The following is a 27,537-nucleotide window of genomic DNA, read 5'->3' as shown; positions in this document are numbered from 1 at the left end:
GCATTTGCAGTAAGGGGTCACCTGACCTCCTGTCTGTGCTTCAAGTATACTTCAAGGATCGGGTTGCACAATTAGTAGTTATGCCCTCTGATGTTACCTTCAGCAGGTGTGTATTCTGGCCTGAAAAATTCCAATGGAATCCAGAAGGATAACAGTAAACACCCCCAGGGAAACAACCCCAGAATGCTGTTACATAATGGCTAAGTACAGTTTAAGACTCTGATCCTAGTTTCCTATTGCCCAGCTACACCCCTGGGGAGGTACAAAGTTGGCATGAAAAAAAATAAATGCAAAAGGCAGAGGAAAACCAAGTTAGGAAAAACTGAAGCATCAGGTTCTTAGCCATTTGTGTCTCTTTGGAATAAATATCCTATGTCTCTCCCTGTGGCAGATCAGAGAGGTGATGTTTCAGACCCCCCCCAAACATGGTTCACTTAGTACCTTTATTTGTCCATACCTTGGGAATATCAGGTCACAAATGGCAACTGGTACTTATTCTCTGCAATGATTTATTTCTTTGGACCTTGAGAGTGAGTCTCTTGTCCTATAAGTTGCTGCTAAGTACAGTCTTTGTACTCTTTTTAAAAAACTTTTATTTATTTAAGGTAATGGGGTTAAGTGACTTGCCCAAGGTCACACAACTAGGCAATTATTAAGTGTCTGAGACCAAATTTGAACTCGGGTCCTCCTGACTCCAGGGCTTTATCAACTGCATCACTTAACTGCCCGATCTTTGTACTCTTAATTTATTTTTAAAATCTTTCCTGACCCAAGGATCTTTGGTAATTAGGTGATGACTGACAGCATCTTCTCCTTTGTGGTAGACAACAGAAGAGGACTTGCAGACCTCTCTGTCCAACTTTACCCATGGATTGCTTTCATTCCTATAGTGAATATTCAGCTGCTTCCATCTTCCAAAACAAATAGACCTGATATTGTTCAACTCTAGATTGAAAAGATACCAGATTTGGGCAGCTAGGTGGCACAGTGTATAGAGCATCAGCCCTGAAGTCAGGAGGACCTGCGTTCAAATCTGGAGTTAGACACTTTAATAATCACCTAGCTGGTGATCCTGGGCAAGTCACTTAACCCCATTGTCTTACAAAAACAAAAATAAAATGAACTGAGAAGGAAATGGCAATCCACTCTAAAGAAAGCTAGATAGATAGATACATAGATACAGGATTGCCACTCCCCCCCCCCCAAAGGTTTTCCTCTCTGCAAAACTCCTTGTAAGAAAATCAACTTGAATTTGAGACCCTTGCCTTGCTAAGCCCCAGACACATTTTTTTGTCTTTACCAGTCTTGTTATCCTTTTATGAAAGCTAAACCCAACCCAAAAAGTAATTTTCAGATATATCCCTGTGATGTGACAACAGGCTAATAGGCTCAGGCAGCCTTCTTGTGAGCAGCATTTGAACATCATTGGAGCTGAAAGCAAGAGGTCAGGTCCATGGAAACCCAAGACCTAAGCCATAATTGTGCCCTTTCACTCTGCCTCTTTATTCACTCCTACCCTTATCCCTGAGTCTTCAAAATCCATATGCATTGCTAGGAAGACTGCACTCAAAAGGACTTTATCAAGCAGGAAGACAAAGATGAAAACCATAAGACCCACAAATGTAGCATAAACACCTCTGCCTTCCCCAGCCCCCTGCACTGCTGCCTCCAAGCTTTTCTCCAGCCCCTGGGTCTGAAATGTCTTTTCCCCACCTGATAGCAAATATTTGCTGTCAATAATTTACCCGGTGCCCTAGACACTTCTTGAAATCCTTCCCATTCTTGAAGGTTCCAATCAGGTTGTGCCTCTGAAGCCTTTCTTAACTGCTCTGATTCACCCTGCTCTCTCTCCATATTCCTTATCACTGATTACTGTCTGGCCCCTATTTTAAGCTCTCCAATTATTTAGTGAGTGCTTTAAGGGTAGAGATCTCAACCCCACTTGACTTATTATTAGCATGGCTCTTCCTGTGTGGAACAATTTAGGAGGTGCTTGGTTGGTAAGTCAGGCAAGGATAGGAACCTCAACCTTCCACGCACCATCTTGTGGCTTCTTGATTGACTAGAAGTCATCATTTTGTAAGCATCAGGCAGCTTTCCTTTAATGCAGATTCTGATGGTCCCAGTGTAGTGTCGTAGGGTGAACTCAAAAATCTCAAGCAGGATCATTCTGACTGTAAAGCCAGGTGGTCTCTTTGGATCAGTTAATTCACCTAGCTACAGCCAGTGTCTCCAAGTATATCCAGGGCAAGGACAGGGGAGCAAAGAGACCACCTGCCTTGCTTCATCTGTGGGTTTTCAAGATTCTCATCTGAATGGTGAAATATTCAATATGGTTTCACAGGAATCCAAAACCAAAGTCAGATAACTCAAAGATAGGATGGAATTACAGGTATTTGTGCCAAGGCTGCAGAAAACATACAGGTTCTGCTGAATCTAAAGATTTAATCCAGGGTAGGTGGCATGTCTGTGTGTCTGTGTCTTTGTATGTGTAGTGTGTCTGTGTGTGCCTGTGCCTATGTGGTATGTGTCCATGTGTCTATGGGGGGGTGTGAATGTGTGTGTGCATGTGTATCTCTGTGTGTATGTATATTTTCTTTTTTTGCCCCACTAAACTTTCTTACAAAGTGTTGCTATAGGTGCCCAGGGTTGGGGTGCAATAGAGATCTGAGGGACTCCTTAAAGTTTTCTCCCTTTCTCCTAATCTGCTATAGGCATCCACAAGGCAGACATGATCCCTACAGAGACTCAAAAGTAAAGAACTAGCAAATAAAATTCACATACCCATAAATGCCAATTGGCATTCTAAGATTGATAGGTTTGTATTTTCTTCTCAGTATTCTCTTTCATTCTAGCTGTTCAATTGTTTTCTCCCCCTTATCCCTCCCTGCTGACTTTTCCCATTGTTCTTTTTTTCAAATTTCCAGTCTCTGGTTCCCTATTAATATTCTTGGCATCTCAGTCTCTTAATTCTGAAGTAGTCTTTTTGACCAAGCTGTGATTTCTCCATTATGACTTCTCCTGTTGTCGCCATCAGCTGATAAATACCTAGGAATTCCAACCAATGTGTATTGGTCTGTCTTATCATTCTCTGGATAATAAGGTCCTATCCCACTGTTTATGATACCTCCCAATACCTTGATTTTAAGCTTGGACTTCTATCACAAGTGGTTATGGATGACTTAGTAGAGAATCAATATAAGACCATTTCTGAAAAACAGCTTCATGCAGCCTCTAGCTATATTATCCTCTGCAACAGATGGTATAGAAACTAAAAGTCTCTTACATATGAAAAATAAACATGAATAAATTAGAGATGCTAGGGCAATCTCTACTGACAGGTGGAAAATAGAGATCCATTCTTAGCTAATAATAGCTAACATCTATACACTACTCTAAAGATAATAGTTGCTTTGATTATTACAAATAGTCTGTGAGATAGGTACTTTTATTTGTCCCCATTTTACAGATGAGGAAACTGAGACTTGGAGAAGTTAAGTAACTTGCCCAGAGTCACACAGCTACAAAGTGTCTGAGAAAGAATTTGAACTCAAGTTTTCCTGTTCTAAGTCCACTGCCTGGCTCCCTCCCACTCCTGCCACTGACCTGTTCTGTATCTCATTGTACGGTGTACACATGATTATCCCACATCACAAAACCATGGTTTTCAGGACCATCCATCTCTTTCCAACAATGGTATTGAGTGACTGAACCAGCAAAGGCCCCTCCTGAGCACAAAAGTAACCTTTTTTAAAACCCCTTCTCTCACCCATTTGTGAAAAGAACAAGAAGATGGAAGAAGAAATAAAGAAAAAATAAAAGGAAAACAGAAGGTTTGGGACCATTAAGGCTTCATTCAATTCAGGCATGTTCTACTTAAGTACATGTAACAGAGCCAGCCTCGATGTAATCTGGGAATGGTTTCCATATGGCTTGGAATTTGAGTTGTTTTGCAGACTAGCTGTGAGCATTGCATATGACCGACGGCCCTGTCCAGAATGGCCACTCGGCCCTCTGCCACAACTGGTATTATCACGTTCTGCCACACAGAGTTAAATTTGATGAGGTGTTTGTTGGCTTGCAAGGCTGCCTTCAAACCCTGGGTCTCTGACTTGGGGAGTTTGTGGTCTGGAAGTGTCGCTCAGTAGGCGTATGAGTGTGCTCAGCTGGCGTATGAGTGTGCTCAGCTGCAGCAGTTGATTTCCCTGGGCTTAGCATGTTTTCCCAGAACAAGTGAACCTTCGAGCCCCTCTTGCAACTTGTAGTGAACACAATGTTCCCTACTAGTGATTTGCTATTCTTCATCTGAATGTCCACTCCACAGAGGCCACCTCTGTTCCTCTACTATCCCCATCTGAAATAGGAGGTCATTTTTCTTTTTCATTTCCTCTGAGTTTTTTTTCTTTTCCATTTGTCTTTCCCTATCAAAGGTCCCAGATAAGCATTTCTCCATTCTGCTGGACTACCTCGAAGGTCTAAGAGGAAGGGCCCGAGAGGTGACAGTGGAAAAAGCTGAAATGCTCATGAAGAAATTGGATGCTTCAGAGTCAGAAGATTCCAGTTTATCTGAGAAGAGTGAGAGAATCCGACAAGTCCTACAGCTGCTTTCCTAAAAGGGGACGCACCAGAATCTCTGCAGCTCTAACACCAAAAGAAGAGTTATCTTCCCAAACCCCAAGAAAGGATGACTCTGCCCTCCTGTCATTTGAATGTGTGTATGCATGCAGTGAGTGTGTGTGTGTGTGTGTGTGTGTGTATGTGAGTGCACAAGCAATGGAGAATATTTTTCTAACTTCCAGCCTCTGATCTTTTTGCTCAGGCAGGTTATCAGGAGAAGATAAAGATAACTTTGTTGTTCAAACCTATTATTTCTACTTCTAGATACAAGCTTTGGTTATGTCTGGTGATGTCTTTTTTAAGTGACTTAATTTTATCTGGGATACAGGAAGAATGATGTTTTTGTATTTTTAAAATGTTCCTGGTCAGGGTAAATTACCCTGAAATGATGTAAAGAGATCCAAATCCTTGGCTTTAGAAGGGCCTCCAAAGCCCCAGAAGTTTTAGACTGTGTGTGTGTGTGTGTGTGTGTGTGTGTGTGTGTGTGTGTGTGTGTGATTTACAAAGGAATGGTTTTCAAAAATGAATACAGACCGAAGCCCTTAGCCTGCCAGCTGTAATCCATCACTGTCAACATCATATGCATATTGCTGGGATCTCTTAAGTCCCATAAGAAGAGGTAATAAATTGGTTTTTTGGTAGTAACCTGTCTGAGTTCAGCAAGGATCCCAGAGCTGTGGAGTGTCTCTGGTTTTATCTCCTCATTCTCCAGCTTTCCACAACACTTGTTGCTTGGTTACAGTGCAAACACTGGAGTGGAGTAGAAAGGGGGATGGGGGTGCTCCACATCAACCAAAGCCTGTACCTGGATGGACAGAAACTGAATGGGTTGGCCTCATTTTTAATAAAAAGACAGCCTGGCCATTCTGCTGTTCATTCTCATTTTACTGCCTGCTCTGTTTCATTTTTCCATATGCCTGCTGTAATTGCCCTTGTATATAGTTAATTTGTACTCTGGGGCTGTGACATCTCCATGAATTGTGGTCATCTCCAAGGAGGAATGTCCCCAAATCCTTCTAAAAAGAAAAACAAAAACATTAATTACCACCAGGAGTTCCTGGGGTAGAAGATTTGACTTGAAAAACAGCACTAATTGACCACTTGTTCCTCGCCAGTCTTGCCAGTCTGATTCTTAAAGGATTTGGCAGTTATGATGCTTGGCTAGGTTTTGACAGCCTTCCCAGACATGAAATACTATGAGTTGTTTTGTTTTGTTTTGTTTTAAAGGAAAAAAGAAGAGTTGGTGGGGGGAATAGAGTGAAATGTACTTAACTCTTCCAAAAGGAGCTTATATATCACACCCTCTTTAAATCATGGCGATCATGAGCCAAGCCTTCTCTGAGTGATACAAGATGTGTTGTTACAAAAAGGGTAACTATAATGGAATTTAATAGAATAGAAGGCCAGGATACAATAGCTGATGTCAGGCCAGAAGAACATGGTAACCAAGTGTTTGTATAGCAGAATCAAGCCAGCCTGCCATTGGGTAAATCTGTGCTGCCCTTCCCCTTTTCCTTTGCTGAGATCTAGTTTTAAAAAAAAAAAAGTACTGGGTTTGGTAGTAAAGAAGGAAATGGCTTCTCATCCTAGCTCTCCCACTTGTGTAAAGTCCTTCACATCTTATTTTCCTCCTCTGTGCAATAAGAAAATGACTAGTGGCTGCCTGGACAAGACTTTAAAGTGCTTTGCATACTTTAAATGTCAGCTATGATCATCACTGTTATTATCCAGGTCTACACAAATCCCTATATTAGGTCTTGATATACAAAGATCATGTTCATGACTGTCCACAAAGCACCTTCTTCAACACAACCCTCAGAGGTACTGAACACCAGCATCATTGGCCCCATTTTGCTGGTAAAGAAATATAGTGAGTGCTCTCTCAAACTCAAGGAGACAACATATGTAGACCACTCAACACAACTTACAATAAGGTTTAATTAGTACATATATCAGAGGGGTATAACCAGAATACTATGAGACTTCAGAGAGGAAGAAGATGGGACCACTTTCAGCTGAGGGAGTCAGAGACTGGCTTCAGAGAGGAAATTTGAATTAGACCTTAAATGAAGGGTGGGTGTAGATACAAGGGGTGTATATATAAGGAGAGGGTATGCCAAGGATTAAGAACAGTGTGAGCAAAAAACACATGGGACCTGGAAAGTAAGTATGAGAAGAAGTGAGGATAATTATTCCTTCCTCACTGTAACTTTCCCCATTGTGGTTTTGAAGTAACACAAGTTGGCATAAGAAATAAAACGGGAATTTGAGGAGGGGAGTTTGCAGAAGCCACAGATGACATGCAAAGGCTAGCAAATGTCACAAAAAAAGTTTAGAAACTCAGAAATGCATAATATATATATATATATATATATGTATAGTATTATATAATATCAACCAAAATTTTATAATAAATTACTATAAATGCCTCATAAAAGAAAAAATGCTGACTTCCTCTTTGGTTTGAGGGGAGAATCAAAAAATTTTACATGTTTTCTAGATCATGGGGCAACATACCCCTAACCCCTATGATGTGGAAGGGATAACTGTAGTTTGATAAGTCTAGAGTTTGCATTCACAAAATATGTGAAAATAGGCTAAAAATGTAAGACTAAAAGAGAGACTAAGATGTCTACCATATCCTTTGTTTCAGAGACCCTACCACAAGGAATATATCCAAGAAAGGCAAAGATGGAACTGAAGATACTGTATAGACCGAAATACTCATAACAGCCTGTGGGCTTGGGGTGGAGATGGGGAGATAACAAAGAAATAAAAATTAATAGGTAGTAGCTCATTGATTGGGGAATAAATAGATAAATTTAAATACATACATGTAATTGAATATTATTGTGCCATAACAAATAAAATGGATGAAGAATTTCAGAGCAACCTGGGAAGACTGATATGTGCTGCTGCAGAATAATGTCAGCAAAACCAGTGAAACTATGAATACAATAATAGTGATTTGTCAAAACTGAACCCTTTAATTATAATGATCAAGCCTGGCACCTGAGAAAAGAGATGAGAAAATACACCTTTCTTCTTTTATTGGAGAGGTAGGGGTATGGAATTCTGTGTACATATCAAATATGGCTTTTTGTTAGGGTGACATATTTTCTTCTTTTAAAATGTTTGTTACAAGGAATAGTTCCCTGGATATAGCAGAGAGGGTCATTTCAGAGGTGGATATGATGAAAAAGTAAAAGGCATCAATTTTAAGAAAGAATGAATAGGGGCAGCTAGGTGGCACAGTGGATAGAGCACCAGCCTTGGAGTCAGGAGTACCTGGGTTCAAATCCGACCTCAGACACTTAATAATTACCTAGCCATGTGGCCTTGGCCAAGCCACTTAACCCCATTGCCTTGCAAAATCTAAAAAAAAAAACCAAGAATGAATGAAATATAGCTTGGAACCAGATTACGTCCTCTCTGAACTACCTCCCTATCTCCTTTTGGTCTTCAGTAACTATTTTTACCTTTATTTTTATGCAAAAACTACATGTGTTCTTAATAGAAACCTAGTCATATGCTCCCCATCCCTTTCCCATGTGGAATTTTTATGGGGACCTATGTAATGATGGGAGACTCTCAAATTGAGAGTCTCTTTATGACTTCATGTTCAACATCTTCTAGTGGGGGTGAGGTGTATGTTTTTAATTGATGAAAAAGAGCCCTTAGGCCCTTCCCCCACCACCTACTTATAAACTCAGGCACAATATCAAGGAGTGAGATTTCCTAGGAGCCAAGATCAGGGAAGGCTCAGGAATCCATATGGCAGCTCCAGATCTGCACATTCCCTCCTCAGATGTTGGCGCGTAATGCAGCCTCCCATCAGCACAGAGATGCCGTCTGCTGACAGTATCAGAGGATGCTTGCTTCCCACCTGCTTGTCTTTGTCACCCAGGCAGGGAGCATATGGTCTGTGAGAGTGAATTCTTAGAGAAGCCTGGGTTGCCTTGTGGGCATCTGTTTTCAGCAGACTTTAAATCCAGCCTGGAAACAGACTTTTTCTTAATTCTTGGTGGGATAGCTTGTAGGGGGTTTAAATGTGGTTGGGGTGTGTGTGTGTGTGTGTGTGTGTGTGTGATATTTCCATGGTTCTCTACATTCTTAATGAAAGCAACTGACTTTTCATGGTTTTACCATGCTTCCAATGGTTTGGAGTCACTATAGTTTTTCCAGGTTAACCTTTTCACACCTTTGTCATTCCTGTTTCTTCTCAAGAACTCCTAATAATTCCTATCCACTGAAGGATGACAATGGTACAAATAATCCAAACTTTATATAATCCAAAAATCAGTTGTGGACTTTGGTTTTAGAATTCATTATGGGATTAACACAGCATTTTTTATTTTTCTCAATTTAATGCTAAAATGCTTGTAGAACCTGAGCATATAACAAATGAAATTGGGAGGAATAGATCTAGTGCTGTGCTAAGTAATAGGTACATGGCAGTCCATGATTAAAAATTCACCCAACTTAAGCCATTAGAAAAAATTTGAGAATCAACTATATTTCCCTTTTGCACTAACATTTGCTCCTTTCTACACAAGACCTTTCTAGTCTTTTACAAAACCTCCTATCAATTCATATTCAATAAAGAACGCTATCTTCATCTCTTAATCAGTCTATCAAGAAACATTAAGCAAGTTTTTACTACCTTTTTAAATTGAAATGTATGATTCTTTCAGGAACTCATGCTCTGGACATCCTATCTTCTAACCCTTCCAGAACCCCCTGTTCTCCTTTTCCCTATTTCAAGTCTCTCCTCCATTAATGCTTCCAATCCACTTCAACTTACAATGATCTCTTCCTTATTTTAGTTGCTGTACTTCCAAAAGTCTATCTCACAGAACTGAGTACTTGATTATATACTGTCTTATTTAGTTCTCTAACACTTTCATGTTAGTAAAATCCTTAACAAAGATATAAGCTGTTTGAAGGCAAGGCCTGTTTCCTCCATTCAATTGAACTTCAACTTCTGAGTCCCCGCAATATATAGATTACTCATGGTTTCTGGAGATAGAGATTTGAACCAGACCTAATCTCTACTCTCCAGGAATTTACATTCTGGCAAGATAATTCAGCAAATTATATCTCATATCCTTCACAGAGCATATCTGTACTGAGTACACAGTAGATGGTGAAATAAACACACATTGACTTGACGTGCCTTCAGAAATGAAGCTATGGGATTCTTTCATCTTCCAAAAGCCCATTTCTCCTTGTGTGAGTAATTTAATTCTTTGTATTTCATGTTAAATGAGAACTTTTTACCTAAGCAAATAGTGTTTTCTATCCTCTGAAATGTAGTCCAGAAGCAAAAAAAAGAAAAGAAAAGAAAAAACAAAAAATAAAACAAAAAAACAGATTTGGACTGAATGATCTCTTGTTGAACAATAGGAGTAAGTTACAATACTCCAAAGCTTGTGACTTTGGAGACATTTGTAAAGCTTCTGCAAAGTCACATTCCCCTAAATATGCAACTATTCAAGTTTATCTGTCAGATCTATGAAAAGGAGAGCAGTTTATGACCAAAGAAAAGATAGAAAACATTTTTTAAAAACTGGATAATTTTGATTACATTAAATTAAAAAGCAGCAGGAATATAATAAGTTGGGAAACAATTTTTACAACTAGTGTTTCTGACAAAGGATTCATTTCAAAAATATATAGAAAACTGAGTCAAATTTATGAAAAAAAAGTCATTCCCTAATTGATAAATGGTCGAAAGATATGGAAAGGCGATTCTTAGACAAATCAAAACTATCTATAGTCATATGAAAAAATTGCTCTAAATCATTATTGATTAGAGAAATGCAAATTAAAACATTTCTGAGGTACCACTTCATACCTCTCAGACTGGCCAATATGACCAGAAAGGATACTGATCAATGTTGGAGGAGATGTGGGAAAACTGGGATAATAATACATTGTTGATGGCATGTTAAATAATCTAATTTTTCTAGAGAGCAATTTGGAATTATGCCCAAAGGGCAATAAAAAGATGCATACCCTTTGACCAAGCAATAGCACTACTGTATCTGTATCCTGAAGAGATCATGAAAAAGGGTAAAAACCCTATGTGGACAAAAATACTCATAGCAGTTCTTTTTATAGTGGCAAAGAATTGGAAATTGAGGAATGGCTGAACAAATTGTGGTATATGTATGGATGGAACACTATTGTTCTATAAGAAATCATAAGAGATGGGATTTCAGAGAAGCCTGAAAAGACTTGCATAAATTGATGCTGAGGAAGTGAGCAGAACCAGAAGAACATTATACACTTTGACAACATTATGGGGCTGTGATCAACCATGATGGACTTGTTCATTTCAGTAATACAATAATCAAAGACAATTTTAAGGGACTTATGATAGAAAATGCCATCTGTACCCAGAGAAGGAACTGTGGAGTTTAAATGAAGACCAAAGCTTATTAGCTTCAGTTTTTAAAAGTTGTCTTATGTATTGTGTCATTTTGTAATCTCTAATGTTTTCTTTCTTCCTTTTGGATCTGATTCTTCTCTCACAGCACATTCAATATGGATCTATGTTTAACATGGTTATAAATATAAAGCTTGTATCAGATTACTTTCTGTCGGGGAGGGGGGAGGGAAGGGAAGAGGGAGGAAGGAGAAAAATTATAAATTTCAAAATCTTGCAAAAAAGATGATTTGTAAAAACATTTTATATATATATATATACAACTATTCATCACTATAACCAAACCTGAAGTGTCCTTATTATTCAGAATTCTGCCCCTCAAGATCCCAGTCTTTTTCCTCTATCTATGATCTCATTATTTTTCACCTCTCATACCCCTTCACTCCTTTTTATCCCCTTCATCTTAATGATTTCCCCACTCCCTCTTCCAGCTTTGTCACCTCCCAGAATGCTTTGTATTCTTGACTTCTACAGGCTTCAAATCTACAGAACATGGCTGGAGAAAACTACAAAACTTCTCATTTGTTCCGAAAACAAATCCACTCTACATAAAGTAAATTGTACCAAATTAACTGTGGAAGTATACTTTTAAAAAATAAACACCCTTTTTTAAATTAAATTGATGTTAAGAAATAAATATAGGCAACTTCCAGGTCACATGACCAACAAGCTATAGGGCTTGCCATTTTTACTGATCCTCTTGACCTCTCAACAGAAATCATGTACCAGTGATAATGCTACTTCAGCTGTCTCTATGATCTAGAACGCCTGAAACTCAAAGGTTAAAAAAAAATCATAAACTGATTTCTACCCTGATCTCATACTGTATCCTCTTCTACCTCCCACCATTCCACCAGTAGCACTGGCTGACCTAAGGATCTGATCCCATAGACCTGCAACAAACTCGACCTCATATCCCATTTTTGCTCACCCTCTTTTTAATGTCTTGGAGATCTCAGCTCTAAGCTGACTTTGGTGGACAGTGTTGGAACAGCATTCTGCACTGCAAAAGATTTTTTTTTAGGTTTTTGCAAGGCAAATGGGGTTAAGTGGCATACCCAAGGCCACACAGCTAGGTAATTATTAAGTGTCTGAGACCAGATTTGAACCCAGGTACTCCTGACTCCAGGGCCAGTGCTTTATCCACTGTACCACCTAGCCACCCTTGCAAAAGATTTCAACAAGAAGATGGGGAACGGAGGGAAAGGGACTTGTCTGGGCTTTAAAAAGAGCTCACCCCATCTTGCTCCAGGAGCCTCTGATAGTAAAACTCCAAATGACAGAGGCAATCCCCTACTATAGTTATGCCTATACTCCTGGGCCAGAGAACTGAGAAATCAAGGGATCAGAACAGATTGCCATGCAGGTAAGTAGAGAACACTCCACTAAACCTGAGGGAAAGAGCCCAATAATCAGATATAGCTAGTTCTGTCGCTCCAAAATTCATGTGACCCAAGATGGTGAACTGAATTATCCAGAATGGGAAGAGGCTGAGACAATTTGAGATCCAGTCCCCAGGGAAACCATTAGAGGAGCAGGAGTCTGAAAGTGAGCAGCAGAGGAAAACAAGAGGAGAAGATAATTTACCAAATATCTCAGGAAAAAGAAAACTCAAAAACCTTGAACCTGAGCAGGTTCAACAAGAAAAAAATCAACCACAGAAGGACATATAACCTCCAGTAAATGAGTTTAAGCATCTATGAATAAATGCTGCAAAACAAAGGGAAATGATCCAATACTTGATGAGACAGAGGTCCTGGGGATATTTAGGAAAACAAGGAACCATGGCATGTTCCTAATGGTTTAAAAAAGAAATGAGAATAAAGAGAACAGAATTTATGATATTCACAGCAAAAATAATTGGCAGTCTGTAATGGCAAACTTCACCAAAAAAATAAAACAATGAATTGAGAATATAAATACACAGAAGTGGAGGATAATCTCAAAGAAGAAAAGCAACATAAAATAACCTTAAATAAATGTTCTGCATCCATACAAAACATACTAACCTTGGTAGAAATAAATTCAATATCTGGAGTAGAGATGAAAACTGGAAACCAAGCTTTGAACAAAGAGTACCAAATCTACTTAAGGGATCCGATCTGATCTCCTCAAGGGTAGTGCCTTCTTCTTCACTGAGAAAGGATTGACTATGGAAGAGGGAAAATTTATGACCAAACAAGAGATAGAGACCTTTATAAAGGATAAATTGGATAATTTTGACATTAAATTTAAGTTTTTGAATAATCAAAACCAATGCAACCAAGATTAGAGGAAAACAGAGGGGTGGAGCCAAGCTCTCTGATAAAAACTCATAAACTAAGGACTCTAACTAAACTTTTGAGAGACAGAACCCACAAAGGGACCCAGTGAGGCAGTTCTCCTACTCAAAGTAACCTGGAAAAGAGCAGAAAGGCTCTGCTCCCCAGGGTTGGAGGGGCAGCCGGCCAGAGGGGTGGCCCGCCAGAGCCAAAGAACTTCAGCCTCCTGGAGGCAGCCCCAGGGCACTGGGAGCCTCAGCTCACAGCAGCGGGGGAGTCTCCCGAGCTGCACCCCAGGGAGCACCGGCACAAAGTGGGGGAACAGCGGGGGACCTCTGCCAGAGGGAGCACATGGAGCCCAGCCCTCAGGGCACACAGCCAGCAGCCTGGTCTTTCGGCAGCCTAGACGGAGAAACAGAAGCAGGTGGAGCTGGTAAGCAGGAGCCCCCAGGGCATGAGCCCATTGAGCTGAGGGAGGGGAGTGAAGAGAGACTGCAGAGCTCTGTCCTCTGTCCCTGGAACAGGACTCTGGAGCTCTGACCACATTCAGATCCTGATGGCAGTCTAGGCCCCCCCCATAGAACAGCAGGGCCCCACCCCACCTCAGCCCCTTGGCAGAGGGGGGTGCTTATGGTCATTCACAGACCAGGAGGGAGGACAGAACCTCACACACTGAGACCCTTGTGGGAGTGTCCCAAAAGCTCAGGAAGCACCCCCCCAAAAAACAGGCTTAGGCTGGGAAAATGAACAAAGAAACAAGAGGAAGACCATTGAGAAATATTTTGCAAATGAGCCCAAGAAGCATCAAAATACTCAGTCTGAAGATGAGGAAGCACAAGCTCCTGCATCTAAAGACTCCAAGAAAAACAGAAATTGGGCTCAGGCTATGATAGAGCTCAAAAAAGACTTTGAAAACCAAATGAGGGAGTTAGAAGAAAAACTGGGAAAAGAAAGGAGAGAGATGCAGGAAAAACATGAAAATGAAGTCAGCAGCTTAGTCAAGGAAATCCAAAAAAAATGCTGAAGAAAATAGCATGCTAAAAAACAGCTTAGGTCAAATGGATAAAACAGCTCAAAAAGTTATGGAGGAGAAGAATGCTTTAAAAAGCAAAATTGGCCAGATGGAAAAAGAGATAAGAAAACTCTCTGAGGAGAATAAATCCTTCAGACAAAGAATAGAATTCAGGGAGATTGATGAATTTACCAGAAATCAGGAATCAATACTTCAAAACCAAAAAAAAAATGAAAAATTAGAAGAAAATGTGAAATATCTCATTGAAAAAACAACTGATATGGAAAACAGACTTAGGAAAGATAATTTGAAAATTATTGGAATACCTGAAAGTCATGATCAGGAAAAGAGCCTTGACATCATTTTCAAAGAACTACTCCAGGAAAATTGCCCTGATATTCTAGAAGCAGAGGGCAAAATAGAAATGGAGAGAATCCACCGATCCCCCCGAGAAAGAGATCCCAAAAAACCAACCCCCAGGAATATTATAGCCAAGTTCCAGAACTCTCAAGTCAAAGAGAAAATATTACAAGCAGCCAGAAGGACACAGTTCAAATATCATGGAGCTGCAGTCAGGATCACACAGGACTTAGCAGCAGCTACATTGGAAGCTCGTAGGGCTTGGAATACAATATACTGGAAGGCAAAAGAGCTTAGAATGTAGCCAAGAATGAACTACCCAGCAAGGCTGAATGTCCTCTTCCAGGGAAAAATATGGACTTTCAATGAACCAGGGGAATTTCAAAGGTTCCTTTTGGAATGGCCAGAGCTGAACAGAAGGTTTGATCTTCAGATACAGGACTCAGGTGAAGCATGGAGATTGGAGGAGAGGGGGGAAATATGAGGAACTTAATGAGGATGAACTGCATGTATAGAAAAATGATACTGATAATATTCATATGAACCATCTCAGTTAATAGAGCAAGTAGAGGGAGCTTTTATAGTTGAAGTACAGGAGAAAGCTGAATTCAAAGATAAAATATGGTGTAAAAATGGAGTCAATAAGAAAAAAAAGGGAAATGGAATGGGAGAAAGAAAAAAGGAGAGGGGGAATAGTCCAAGCTATTTCACATAATAAGATTTTTTTTATTACAATGAGCTATTGCAATGATATGGAAGGGGGGAGGCAAGGGGGAATGAGGGAACCTTTGCTCTTATCAGAGATGGCTAGGAGAGGAAACAGCAAATATACTCAATGGGGTATAGACATCTGGAGTAAGAAGGAGGGGGGGAGCAGGGGGAAGGGGTGGGGATGTGAATAAAGGAGAAGAGGATGGACCATGGGGGGGACAGTGGTCAGATATAACACATTTTCTTTTTTTACTTCTTGCAAGGGGCTGGGATTGGATAGCCTGTCCGGGACCATAGGGCCAGGTGGATTCTGGGCCTAAGGGGTGGTATGGGGGCTCAGGGCTTCTTGGCCCCAGGACCAGGGATCTGTCTGCTGTGCCACTCAGCGACCCTACAGCAGAGTCAGAGTGAAAGGAGAGAGAAAATATAGTACATGGTAGTGGAGAAATAAGAAAGGAGGGAGTTGTGATCAGCAATGGCAACATTGGAAAAATATGGAAGTAACTTTTGTGATGGACTTATCATAAAGAATGAGATCCACCCATGACAGAGTTGTTGGTGTTGGAACAAAGACTCAAGCACATTTTTTGTTATTATTATTTGGGGGAGGGTGCAGGGCAAATGGGGCTGGGTGGCCTGCCTGGGGCCACATAGCAGGGTGATCATTGGGTGTCTGGGGCCAGATTCAGACCCAGGTGCTCCTGGCTCAAGGGCCAATGCTCTGTCTGCCACCCAGCCACCCCTACTATTATTACTATTTTATTTTATTTTGGGTCTTTTTTTTTTCTTTCTTCTTTTTGGTTTTTGCAGGGCAGTGGGGATCGGGTGGCTTGCATGTCACATGGCTGGGTGATTATTGGGTTTACGAGGCTGGATATGGACTCGGGTGCTCATGGCTCCAGGGCTGGTGCTTCGTCCATTGCACCACCTGGCCATACCTACAATTATTACTATTATTTTTTTAATTTTAATTTTTTTTCTTCCCCCTTTACTTTTTTGCCCAAGCAAATCTATCTATATTCATGGGGGGAGGGGTATTTTGTTTACTTGTAAACAAGTATATTTTATTGATGTAAAGAAAAACATTTGTACAAAATGAGAATAAAAAATAAATTTAAAGAAAAGAAGGAAAACAGAAAACAGAAACAATTTTTACAGTAATTGTCTCTTAGTAAGGCCTCGTTTATCAACTATATAGTGAATTGAACCAAATTTATAAGAACACAAGCCATTCTCCAGGTCAAAGAATAAGAGTAGGCAGTTTTCAGATGAAGAAATTAAAGCTATCTATAGAGATGAAGAAATGCTCTAAATCATTATTGATTGAAGGAATGCAAATTAAAACAACTCTGAGGTACCATCTCACACCCATCTGATTGACTTATGTGACAGAAAAGGGAAATGATAGATGTTGGAAAAAGTGTGGGAAAATTGAGATACTGAAACTATTGGTGGAGTTGTATTCTGCCTTTCCACTGGACTGTGATGACTCTGGAAGAGATATTGAAGTCAATGATAATGCCTTGCTTAATTTATGCATGAATCAAAAAGGTAGAGTTGTGAACAGATCCAAGCATTCTGGAAAGCAGTTCGGAACTATGCTCAAAGAGTAGTCAAACTGTGTATATTCTTTGATCTAGCCATATCACTATTAAGTCCAAAAAGATCACAAAAAGGGGAAAGGCCCAACATGTACAAAAATACTAGTAGCAGTTTTTTTTGTGATGATAAAACATTGGAAATTGAGGGGTGCCCATCAATTGGGGAATGGCTAAACAAGCTGTGCTATGTGAATGTAATGGAATAATATTGTGCTTAAAGAAATGATGAAATTGGAACACTATTGTTCTGTTAGAAACCAGGAGGGATGGGAATTCAGGGGAGCCAAGAAGGATTTGAATGAACTGATGATGAGCGAGATGAGCAGAACCAGAAAAACACTGTACACCCTAACAGCAACATAGGGGTGATGAGCAACCTTGATGGACTTGCTCATTCCATCAGTGCAACAATCAGGAACAATTTTGGTCTATCTGTGATGGAGAATACCATCTATATCCAGAGAAAGAGTTGTGGTGCTTGAACAAAGACCAAAGACTATTACTGTTCAATTTAGAAAAAAAAAAGCCCATTATCTTATTATGTAATTTTGCTGTCTCTTATACTTTATTTTTATTTCTTAAGGATATGATTTCTCTCTCATCACATTCAACCTAGATCAATGTATACCATGGAAGCAATGTAAAGGCTAACAGACTGCCTTCTGTGGGGGGTGGGGAGAGGGAAGCAAGAATAAGGGGAAAAATTGTAAAACTCAAAATAAATAAAATCTTTCCTAAAATAAATGATGAATTTGTAAATTTAAGAAAAACCTGGAAAGGCTTACATGAATTGATGCAAAGTAAAGTGAGCAGAATCAGAATATTATACACAGGATCAACAACTTTCTGCATTGATCAACTATGAATGACTTAGCTCTTCTCAGCAATACAATGATCCAAAACAATTCCAAAGGATTCATACTGAAAATGTTATCTACCTCCAGAGAAAGAACTGATGAAGTCTGAATGCAGATTGAAGCATACTATTTTCATTTTGTTTTTTCCATGTTTCTTTTCTTTTGACCTATTTCTTCTTTCACACAGAAATATGCTTTACATGATTACATACATATAAAATCTATATTAAATTGCTAATTGTCTTGGGTGAGGTGGGGGTTGAGGGAAATGATTTGGAATACAACATTTTTTTAAAAAATGAATGTTAAAAATTATCTTTACATGTAATTGGAAAAAAATGAAATGCCATTTTTAAAAAACAAAGGACTGAGATATTGATTTCAAAGAGAACTTTTCAGCTTTTGAGTAATCTAAGGAATTAAGTAGTTCTAGTTGAAGATGAAATGTTAATGATACTGTTAAAACTTTGAGCAATGATCACCTATGGATGACTTCTCATCAATACAATGATCCAAGACAATTTCAAAAGAGTCATGATGGAAAATGTTATCTTCCTCCAGAGATTATCCAATAAAGATTAGATAAGAAAGAGGCATTGTAAAGTTATGATTAGTGACCCCTTATGAGGTATACTGAAACAAGTATTTGTTGACCTGACCTTAACAGAGAAGACTGATGTCTTTCTGGAGCAAGCACCCAAGAGGTTATAAATCTTCCTAAAAATTTACCTGCTACACAATTTTTGGTGATTCTCACAGACACACAGCCAGAAGGAATTTAGAAACATTGTTAAATATCATGAAGTACTGATTAAAATCTGAAGATCCTAGGAGTGCTAGTGCTAGTGGTATTTTCATCGCTGTTGCCAAGTGAAAGCAAGGCCTTCTCAAGAAAAGGGTACATATGGATATTTAAGTAGTACCTTGCCCCATAGTAAGTGATTAATAATTTCTTGTTGAATCAAGGTAATTGAAACTGTTTATTGGTTACAAGATTTTTCACTTTTGGTTCTTTTCAATGTAGAAAAAAAGCTCTCAATGAGCTATATAATTAAGTAAACTATAATCCCTTGAAATTTAATTAGGTTAAATGTTTAGTCTTGTGTTTAGATTCAGAAAATTAATTTCATAAATATTAGACAAAACTAGATAGGTTAGCAGGAAAAAAAAGATTTGGAAAATGTTAATGGACTGCGGCAGTGGAATTAATGCAGGTAAGTGGCACAGAGTGCTAGGCCTGAAGGCCTGAACTCACTTTCCTAAGTTCAAATGTGAACTCAGTCACTCCTAGCTGTATGACCCTGGACAAGTCACTTAACCCTGTTTGCCTTAGTTCCTCATCTCAAAATGAACTGGAGAAGGAAATGACAAACCAATCCAGTATCTTTATCAAGAAAACCCCAAATGGAGTCACAAAGAGTCAGACAGGACTAAAACAACTGAATAATAACAGTATAAATATATTGTCATCACTTCTTTGAAATCATGGATGGTTGTTGTATTGATAATGGTTCTTATAGTTTTCAAAATTGGCTATTTTTAAAATGTTATTATCATTCTATAAATCATTTTTCTCATTCTCATTTCATTCTTCATTGGTTTACAAAAATTCTCAAAAAGCTTGTTTCCATAATATTTATGTTACAATATAAATTGTCCTGTTTCTGCTCACTTCCCTCTACATCAGTTCATTACCTTTCTGTGTCTTTTTGAAATCATCTATTTCCTCATTCCTTACAGCACAACAGTACTCCATGACATTTGTGTACCATGAGTTATTCACCATTCCAAAATTATTGGGCATCCTCTTACGTTAACCTTGCTTCCCATTAAGTTGCTCCCTTCCACCATAAAAGAAACTTCTTGAAAGAGACACACTTGCTGCCTCTACTTCTTTATTAGCCACTGACTCTAGAAGCTCTTACTGTCTGGCTTCTGCCCCTATAACACTACTGAAATTGATCTCTCATAACCATTTTTAAATGCCTCTTATGACACTAATTATCTATCACTCAGTTATCTCTCCTAATAATTAATATTACAATAGCTTACATTTATGTATTACTATTGTATTACCAGGCATTGAGAATATAAAGAAGGAAAGAATAAAAAATAAAAGGCTCTACCCTTGTGGAACTTACAACATATTCTGGAGGAGGGTGACTACTAATGGGGGAGAAGATTCATGAAAGGCCTCATGCCGGTGATCAACCCTGAGCTATCTTGAAGGCAACTGTTGTTTGTCTCTCATTCTCAAAGACCATGACAACAAGAAGGTGATGTCATATGACTTGCAAGTGAATTGAATTTAATTGAGGAAGGGCTGTGCAAAGTCACCAGCCTCATTCTCCAGGGATGTGATGAGACAAAGGGAGGGAGAACATGATGAGCATGGGAGATAGCAGAAGCAGAAAGATGGGAGATCAAATGACCTATATGGGAAATGACAAATTGACCGGTTTTGTGAGATCATAAAGTGAATGAGAAGTGATTCAAAATAAATTCAAGCAAAAATTGAATCATGATTAGGCCCTAATTACTACAGAGGAGTTTATCCTGAACCCAGTTTGGAGCTGTTGATATGTCCCAAAGGGGTAGTAACACAGAACTATGTTTGATGAAAACATTTTGACACCTATATGAAAGACAAGCTAGAGAAGAAAAAGAATAGAAGCTAGGATCCCAGTCAAGGTTACTATAATATTTCAGGAAAAAAGGTGATGAGGTCTGAACTGGGACAGAGTGGAAAGAATTCCACATGAGTGGAAAGAAGGGGATGGATATGATGGAATGTTATGGAGACTTGATTGTTGATATTAGCAGTGAGGTAAAATGAAGGGTGATTCTGAGGAAGAGAAATAATTAGAAACTCCCTCTTGCCAAAAAAAAAAACAGGGGTGGCTAGGTGGTGCAATGGATAAAGCACTGGCCCTGGAGTCAGGAGTACCTGGGTTCAAATCCAGTCTCAGACACTTAATAATTACCTAGCTTTGTGGCCTTGGGAAAGCCACTTAACCCCATTTGCCTTGCAAAAACTTAAAAAAAACATAGATTTTAGTATAAATTTGACATTAAATTCTCCCCAAAATTCTCAGAATTAATTCTAATTAACTTAAAATACACACATGCACATACACACACTTCAAAGTCTTTTAAACAAAGTCAAGTATCAAACAAAACATTTGTGTCACAGAAATATTGACAACAATAAATAAATGGGAATCCCTCCTTGAAGGCAAAGAGCTAAGAGAATAAGTATTTATTGAGAGCTTATTAATGTGCAAGGCACTATGCCAAACTTTGAAAAATTTCTCATTTAATCCTCACAATCACCCTGAGAGGTAGGAACTGTTTTTCCCATTTTATATTTGAGAAAACTGAAACAAAAATGACTTGCCTAGTGTCATACAGGTAGGAAGTGTCCCTGACTCCAAGCCTGGCAATCTCTCCACTGGGCCATATCTGATCCAGTCCTGTAGAGAATTTTAACTTGGAAGCTGATAAAGCTGATAGAGTAGAATAAGATGCTATCCTTGTCCTTGGAGACAAATTACTTAATCCTTTGATTAGTAATAGTAGTAATTCATATTGACATGATACTTTAAAGTTTTCCAAGTATTTTTCATCATATTTTTGTTTTTTGCTGATCTTAGCAAAGTGCCATAGTAGATGCTTACTTATCTTTTGTATTGATTTGGTGAATGAATGACAATTGACATGTCTACCCAAAAAAATAATTATAAATGAATCCAATATTCAGCCTTTTCCTGACAGTACTGGACCCTTATACCAAGAATTCAATTCAGTAGATATTTATTAAGCACCTACTATGTGCAAAGTGCTGGGGATAGAAAGGAAAACAAAATAAAATCAAAAAGCCCTCTGATGTAAATGATCCAAATATTACATGGCCCATTTTACAGATGTCTTCTGATGACTGCCACCCCTCAGATTTCCTATCCTTTCTATCCCTAGCTAGGTCACAAATCTCCTCAAGGGCCTCATTTTACTGTTGTCTTCCAGTGACTGCCATCCCTTGGATTGCCCATCCTCTCTAACCTCAGCTAGGCTGTAAATCTATTCAAGAACAACCATTGACTTCTACTTCCTGAAAGCACAACACACTGAGCATACAGTCAGCACTCAAGAAAAACATGTTGTCTTGACAACTTCTGGAACCCAGCTATTTCCTTCTCACAGACTTCTAGTAGGAATCACTCCTAGATATCTAGCATCTGCTTTAGGGTTGCACTGCATGAGCAGATCAACTCCCATTCAGCCCTTGAGGTCAAAAGTTTCCTGTCTAGGAATGATTTTCTCTACTATACAGTAAGCCAAGTTACCTTGTTTCCCTGTTCCTTAGTTTCCATTGGAGACAGCAGAATTATGCAATTTCAGAACAGGAAAGGACCTAGTTCACTCCCTTTGTTTTACAGTTGAAGAAACTGAGACCCAGGGAAGTTAAATTTCTTGTCCAAGGTCATATTGTATCAAAAGAGAGATTTGAATACAGGTCTGTTGACTCCTGAAGCAGTACAGACATGATTTGTATAATTTTAGAACAAGAAAGAACATAAGTGAATGGTAAATGAATAGAGCATTTGGACCTAGAATCAGGAAGATCCGAGTTAAAATCTAGCCTCAGAATAATAGCTGTATGACAGTGAACAAGTGGCAACCTGTGCCTCAGTTTCCTCAACTGTAAAATGAAGGTAGTAATAATAATACCTACCTTCCAGGACTTTTGTAAAAGATCAAATGAGATAATGTCTGCAAAGTGGTTAGTCTTGTGTCAGTGCCAGACTCACAGTAATCACTATGTAAATGCCATTCCCTCCTCCCCCTTATAAAATTATATTTCTTGTTAAATTCTACAATTCTGCTGTTCTCAGTGATGATGCTGCCTCTAGCATCAGAGGATCTGAGTTTAAATCTCTTTCTTGATACTCCCTGGGTGGCCTTGGATAAGTGATAAACCCTCATCTATAAAATGAAGTGGTTGGACTAGGTCTTTCTGCAATACCCAATTTTGGCATGCTAAGAAGAGTACTGACTCTGGAGTCAGAGATCACTTTGTTTAGTTCAGTTGTTTAGATCATGTCCTGACTCTTCATGACCATATTTGGAGTTTTCTTGTCAGAGATACTGGAGCGGTTTGTCATTTTCTTCTCCAACTCATTTTACAGATGGGGAAATTGAGGCAAACAAGGTTAAGTGCTACTTAAGCTACTTGCCCAAAGTCATACAATTAGTATGGGTCTGAGTTCAAATTCTGTCTCTGATGCTTACCACTTTACTTTAACCTCACTAACCTTGAATTTTCTCATCTGTAAAACAAAGGGGTTGCAGCGGATGCCTCTAAGGACTTTTCCAGCCCTAGATTTATGATATCATTATGTAAAAGCAACTAAAAATTAAACCTGGCACCTCCTTCTGCCCCAGCTTACAATTCAAGGCCTCTAAAAACCAACTTCATAAATTGAATGGCTTTTCTACTGAAGTAATCAGATTCTCTTTGATGCATAGACTGCAGCTCTTTAGCTCTAGGGAAAGCAGCCAGGAACTACTCCTTCCTCAGGAGACTTAGGGCATTGAGCAGGAATGGAAATTAAGAAGCTGGAGACCAAGGGAGCGAGAGAGGAAGAAAGGCAAAAGGGGAGACAAGCAGGCACCAGGGAAAACACCACCAATAGGGGTCAATGTCAGTAAAGTCTACATCGGGCTACAGGAATAGATTTAACCAGGCTTTGCAGTCCCACAGTCAATTTAGTCAGACGACATAATTTAGCTAACAACCATCCTGTCCTTTCTCTTCCCTTCCCCCACTTCCCTTGACTGAATCAGCCAGTTGTTGACCAAGGTAACCAGTTGTGTTAACTACTGTGTCACATATAAACCACCTATGCCTTGATGGACAGAGGTGTTTCTAAATATACCAAAGAGTGGAGAGCCTGAGGCTGTGGTCAGCTCGGCACCAGAGGACCCATTGTGACAGATGACATGAAATCAGAAACTGAGGTTGCAATTTTATGAAAGGGATTTTTACATAGAAAGACTGTATTTTCAGACACAAATATGTGGATTTAGGTTTGGGGTGTGAAAATCAGAAAAATAAAGTGTCTTATTCTATTCAAATCACTTCATTTTCTGATTAATACTGTAATATTTCAGTAAGTCAAATTTCCCCTGGTTTGAAAACCATTCTTTTAGGAGGTTCTTGGAAGGGGGAGGGGAAGAAAACCCCACACTACCTCTAAATAGCCCTAGATATCAATTTTTAGTTGAGACCATATTTGAAAAATGAATGCCTTTGGCTCATTTTGGCCATGTGCTCCCTCTGTTTTTCTGGAATGGATTTGGCCTTGTCTCTATGTACGTTTGTTTAGGTTATATTTAACTTCTTATTTTCAATTTACAGAAGAATGTCTCTTCTTAAATAGACCAATCTAGGCCACAGAGCCGTGTAAGACAGTTGTGTGTTGTTTGTTCGTTCTGGAAAATTTGCTTATGGTTTGGAGACCGTGTGTGGCTTTGTTTTTAATTTACTTAGGAGGAATAATGCAAGGCACATGCAGCACCCCTGGAAGCCAAAAGTGAAATCAAATACAGACTTGGTGCCATTGACAAGAGATGCTAGATTTTTCTCATCAACTCCAGATAAACTGTTTTCTTCCCCACCCAGCAAAAGAAACTTGCAATTTTTCCTTTCCCCCTCCCAACCAGGGCTTTTCAAGATTTTTCTCCCATTCCCTACAGAGGAGAGGTAAAACTTGCAGACATCCCCAGAGCAGGAGGAGAAGTTGGGATCAGGTTGCCTAAAAAACTAGAATATTAAAAGAGGCCTTAAGACACAATTAAGAAATGCTGTAGGAAGAGTGTTGGCTATGCAATCAGATGACCTGGGTTCTAATCCTCCCTCAAAAACTAATTGCAGTACCTTGGAGAGGTCATTTAACTTTGCTGGTCCTCAATGTCCCATACCTAAAATAAAGGCTATTGAGGCTCTAGAAGTATGATCCTATGAATGTCTGATTTCCCTGACCATGGTGAGTTCTCAAAGGATTTTTCCTCTCAAGCAGAGGATCTTAATTAACTTGGGGTTTTTGAACTCTTTTTTAAAAAATGATTTTTATAAATAAATTTGAAAAAATCTATAATATTAAGTTATTCAAATTGGAGTGAATTAAATCTACAATTAATATAATTTTAAAAATAATTGGTTGCTTTTATAAGTTTTAGTATTTTATTTCATGCATTAAAAGCAACAACAAAAAAAGCATTCTTCTGAGAAGTTATAAACTTTACCAGAAGGGTCTTTGATGCAAAAACAAGGTGGGAGTCCCTACTCTAAAAAGGTCATTGAAAAGAGAACATTTGGGGCAGCTAGGTGGCGCAGTGGATAGAGCACCGGCCCTGGAGTCAGGAGTACCTGAGTTCAAATCCAGCCTCAGACACTTAATAATTACTTAGCTGGGTGGTCTTGGACAAGTCACTTAACCCCATTTGCCTTGCAAAAACTAAAGAGAGAGAGAGAGAGAGAGAGAGAGAGAGAGAGAGAGAGAGAGAGAGAGAGAGAAAGAACATTCACTTTTCAGAGAGGATTAGAAATAACCTCTCAGCCCCACAGAACCTGCCCTCTCTCCCCTTCCTCCTCTCCTCCCCTCCTCCCAGCTCTTTGATGTGTTGATATTTCAAACATCTTTAACCTAAAAAAGTAGGATCTAAAGCTCTGGATTGGAGTATCACATTTTATTTGAATTCCTGCCTTTTTTTTTAACCTTTTGGGGCCCCAGACCCTCAAATCTATATTCATATAAAATGTGTCAGAAACTCACAGACAAGGAATTCTGGTGCTTTTTTAATGTACCTTTCAGTTAAATGAGACTTTGGACCATCCAAAGTGTCCTTGACCAATTGGCACTAGCCTTCATGTATCCTGGTATGGCCCCTGAGGTTGCCTTTGTAAGATCTCCAGACCAAGCCAGCTGCCCTGGTGAGTTATTTCTGGCTTTATCCAGTTGAGGCCTGGATGTTATAGCTTTTAGAACTAGAAGGGACTTCAAGCTCACTGTGCTTGAGATACAAAAAAGAAAAAGAAAAAAAGATTTAGTCCTTGCACTCAGGGAGCTTACATTCTATTGGTGGTGGGAGTGGGAAATAGCATGTATGCAGAAAATTAAATTAATTTTTCCAGGACAAAGCAGTAATATCTTGGGAATGAGAAGAGTCTTTCTCTAAGAGGTGTGTCACTTGAACTGAACCTTGAAGGAAGCTAGAAATTTCACTTGCTACAAAGCAAGTGCTCAACAAATGTTTGTTGAATAAAATAGTTTCATGGAAATCAATATTGATTTCCCAGCTACACTGTAATCTCCTTGAGGATAGGAATCATATATTACATTCTCCATGGTAACTAACACATCTCACAGTTGTCCTATGGACTCTTTGTTTTGTTTTGTTTTTTAGGTTTTTGCAAGGCAAATGGGGTTAAGTAGCTTGCCCAAGACCACACAGCTAGGTCATTATTAAGTGTTTGAGACCGGATTTGAACCCAGGTACTCCTGACTCCAGGGCCGGTGCTTCATCCACTATGCCACCTAGCCACCCTGTCCTAAGGACTCTTGAAGGAAATGCATTCTAAGCAGTGGGGGGGAGGAGGGGGATAGCTTCTGCATAGGCATGTAAGATGGAGTGCTATGTACAGGGAGCAACAAGTGGTCCAGTATGATTGAAACATAGAACATGTGAAGGAAATGAATATGCAGTAATTAGCCTGGAAAACTAAGCAAGAACTGGATAGTGAAGGACTTTGAAACCAAAGGAACTGTATTTTATTAAGGAAAAGACAAATCACTTGAGGAGGTAACTAACATGATTGCATCTATACCTGAACAATATCTCACTGGCAACTAAATAAATTATAATAAAGCCAGAATTGAAGAAGCTGAGAACACAATTCAGATGTTGCTGCAATAGTTCAGAAAGGAAAGAATCTAAACTAGAGAATGGGTGAAGGACAGGGGGATGGGTGTGAGAGAGAGATGAACTTGACAAGACTTAGCAAATGACTGAATGTTAGGGATGAGGCAGAGGTGGTACCAAGATTGTGAATGTAGATGACAGTGAGAATAATGATACCCTCAAAAGAAACAGGGACAGTGAACCCCGACCCCTGGAGTCAAGAAGGCCTGAATTCAAATATGGCCTCAGAGATTTACTAGCTGGGCAACCCTAGACAAGTCACTTAACACTATTTGCCTCAGTTTCCTCATCTGTAAAATGAGTTGAGAGAAGGAAATGGAAAACCACTCTAATATCTTTGCCAAGAAAACCTCAAATGAAGATATGAAGAATAGGACATAACTGAGAAATGACTAAACAACAACAAAAGAAACATAAAAGGTAGAGTAACAAGTCTGCTGAAAAGGATAATGGCTTCTCTTTTGAACATATTTAGGTTGAGATGCCTGTGGAGATATCTAGAAGGTGGTGAATTCAAGGAATATACAGATAGATATAGTGAGTTGGAATCCTCTGCATAGAAGTGATAGTTGGATGCACTGGAGGCTTTGAGGGCAGAAATGGCCAAAATACAAAGATGGGGCATGAAAAGTCATTTGGGTAGAACTACAAGTAAATCAGCATAACAGAATCATTGAAGGAGAAC

The 27,537-nt window shown here is 39.2% G+C and overlaps 1 protein-coding gene across 8 annotated transcripts in view; it reads left to right on the top strand.

Moving 5' to 3' along the window:
- CHLSN (cholesin) overlaps window positions 1–20,323 on the top strand; it is a 382,075-nt gene extending 361,752 nt beyond the window's left edge. For 4 of the 8 annotated variants that reach the window (XM_074200990.1, XM_074200991.1, XM_074200992.1 and 1 more), the window contains one exon: window positions 4,431–7,264. In XM_074200990.1, coding sequence (XP_074057091.1) covers window positions 4,431–4,613 — 183 coding nt within the window. In that variant the 3' untranslated portion in view covers window positions 4,614–7,264. The other 4 variants (XR_012471531.1, XR_012471532.1, XR_012471530.1 and 1 more) reach the window with 4 other exon arrangements.
- The last annotated feature ends 7,214 nt before the right edge of the window (window positions 20,324–27,537 follow it).

This window comes from Macrotis lagotis, chromosome X (assembly GCF_037893015.1).
Source record: "Macrotis lagotis isolate mMagLag1 chromosome X, bilby.v1.9.chrom.fasta, whole genome shotgun sequence".
NCBI classification, from domain to species: Eukaryota; Metazoa; Chordata; class Mammalia; order Peramelemorphia; family Peramelidae; genus Macrotis; species Macrotis lagotis.
The sequence above is the reverse complement of the archived record's forward strand: the minus strand, read 5'-3'. Positions and strand labels throughout refer to the sequence as shown.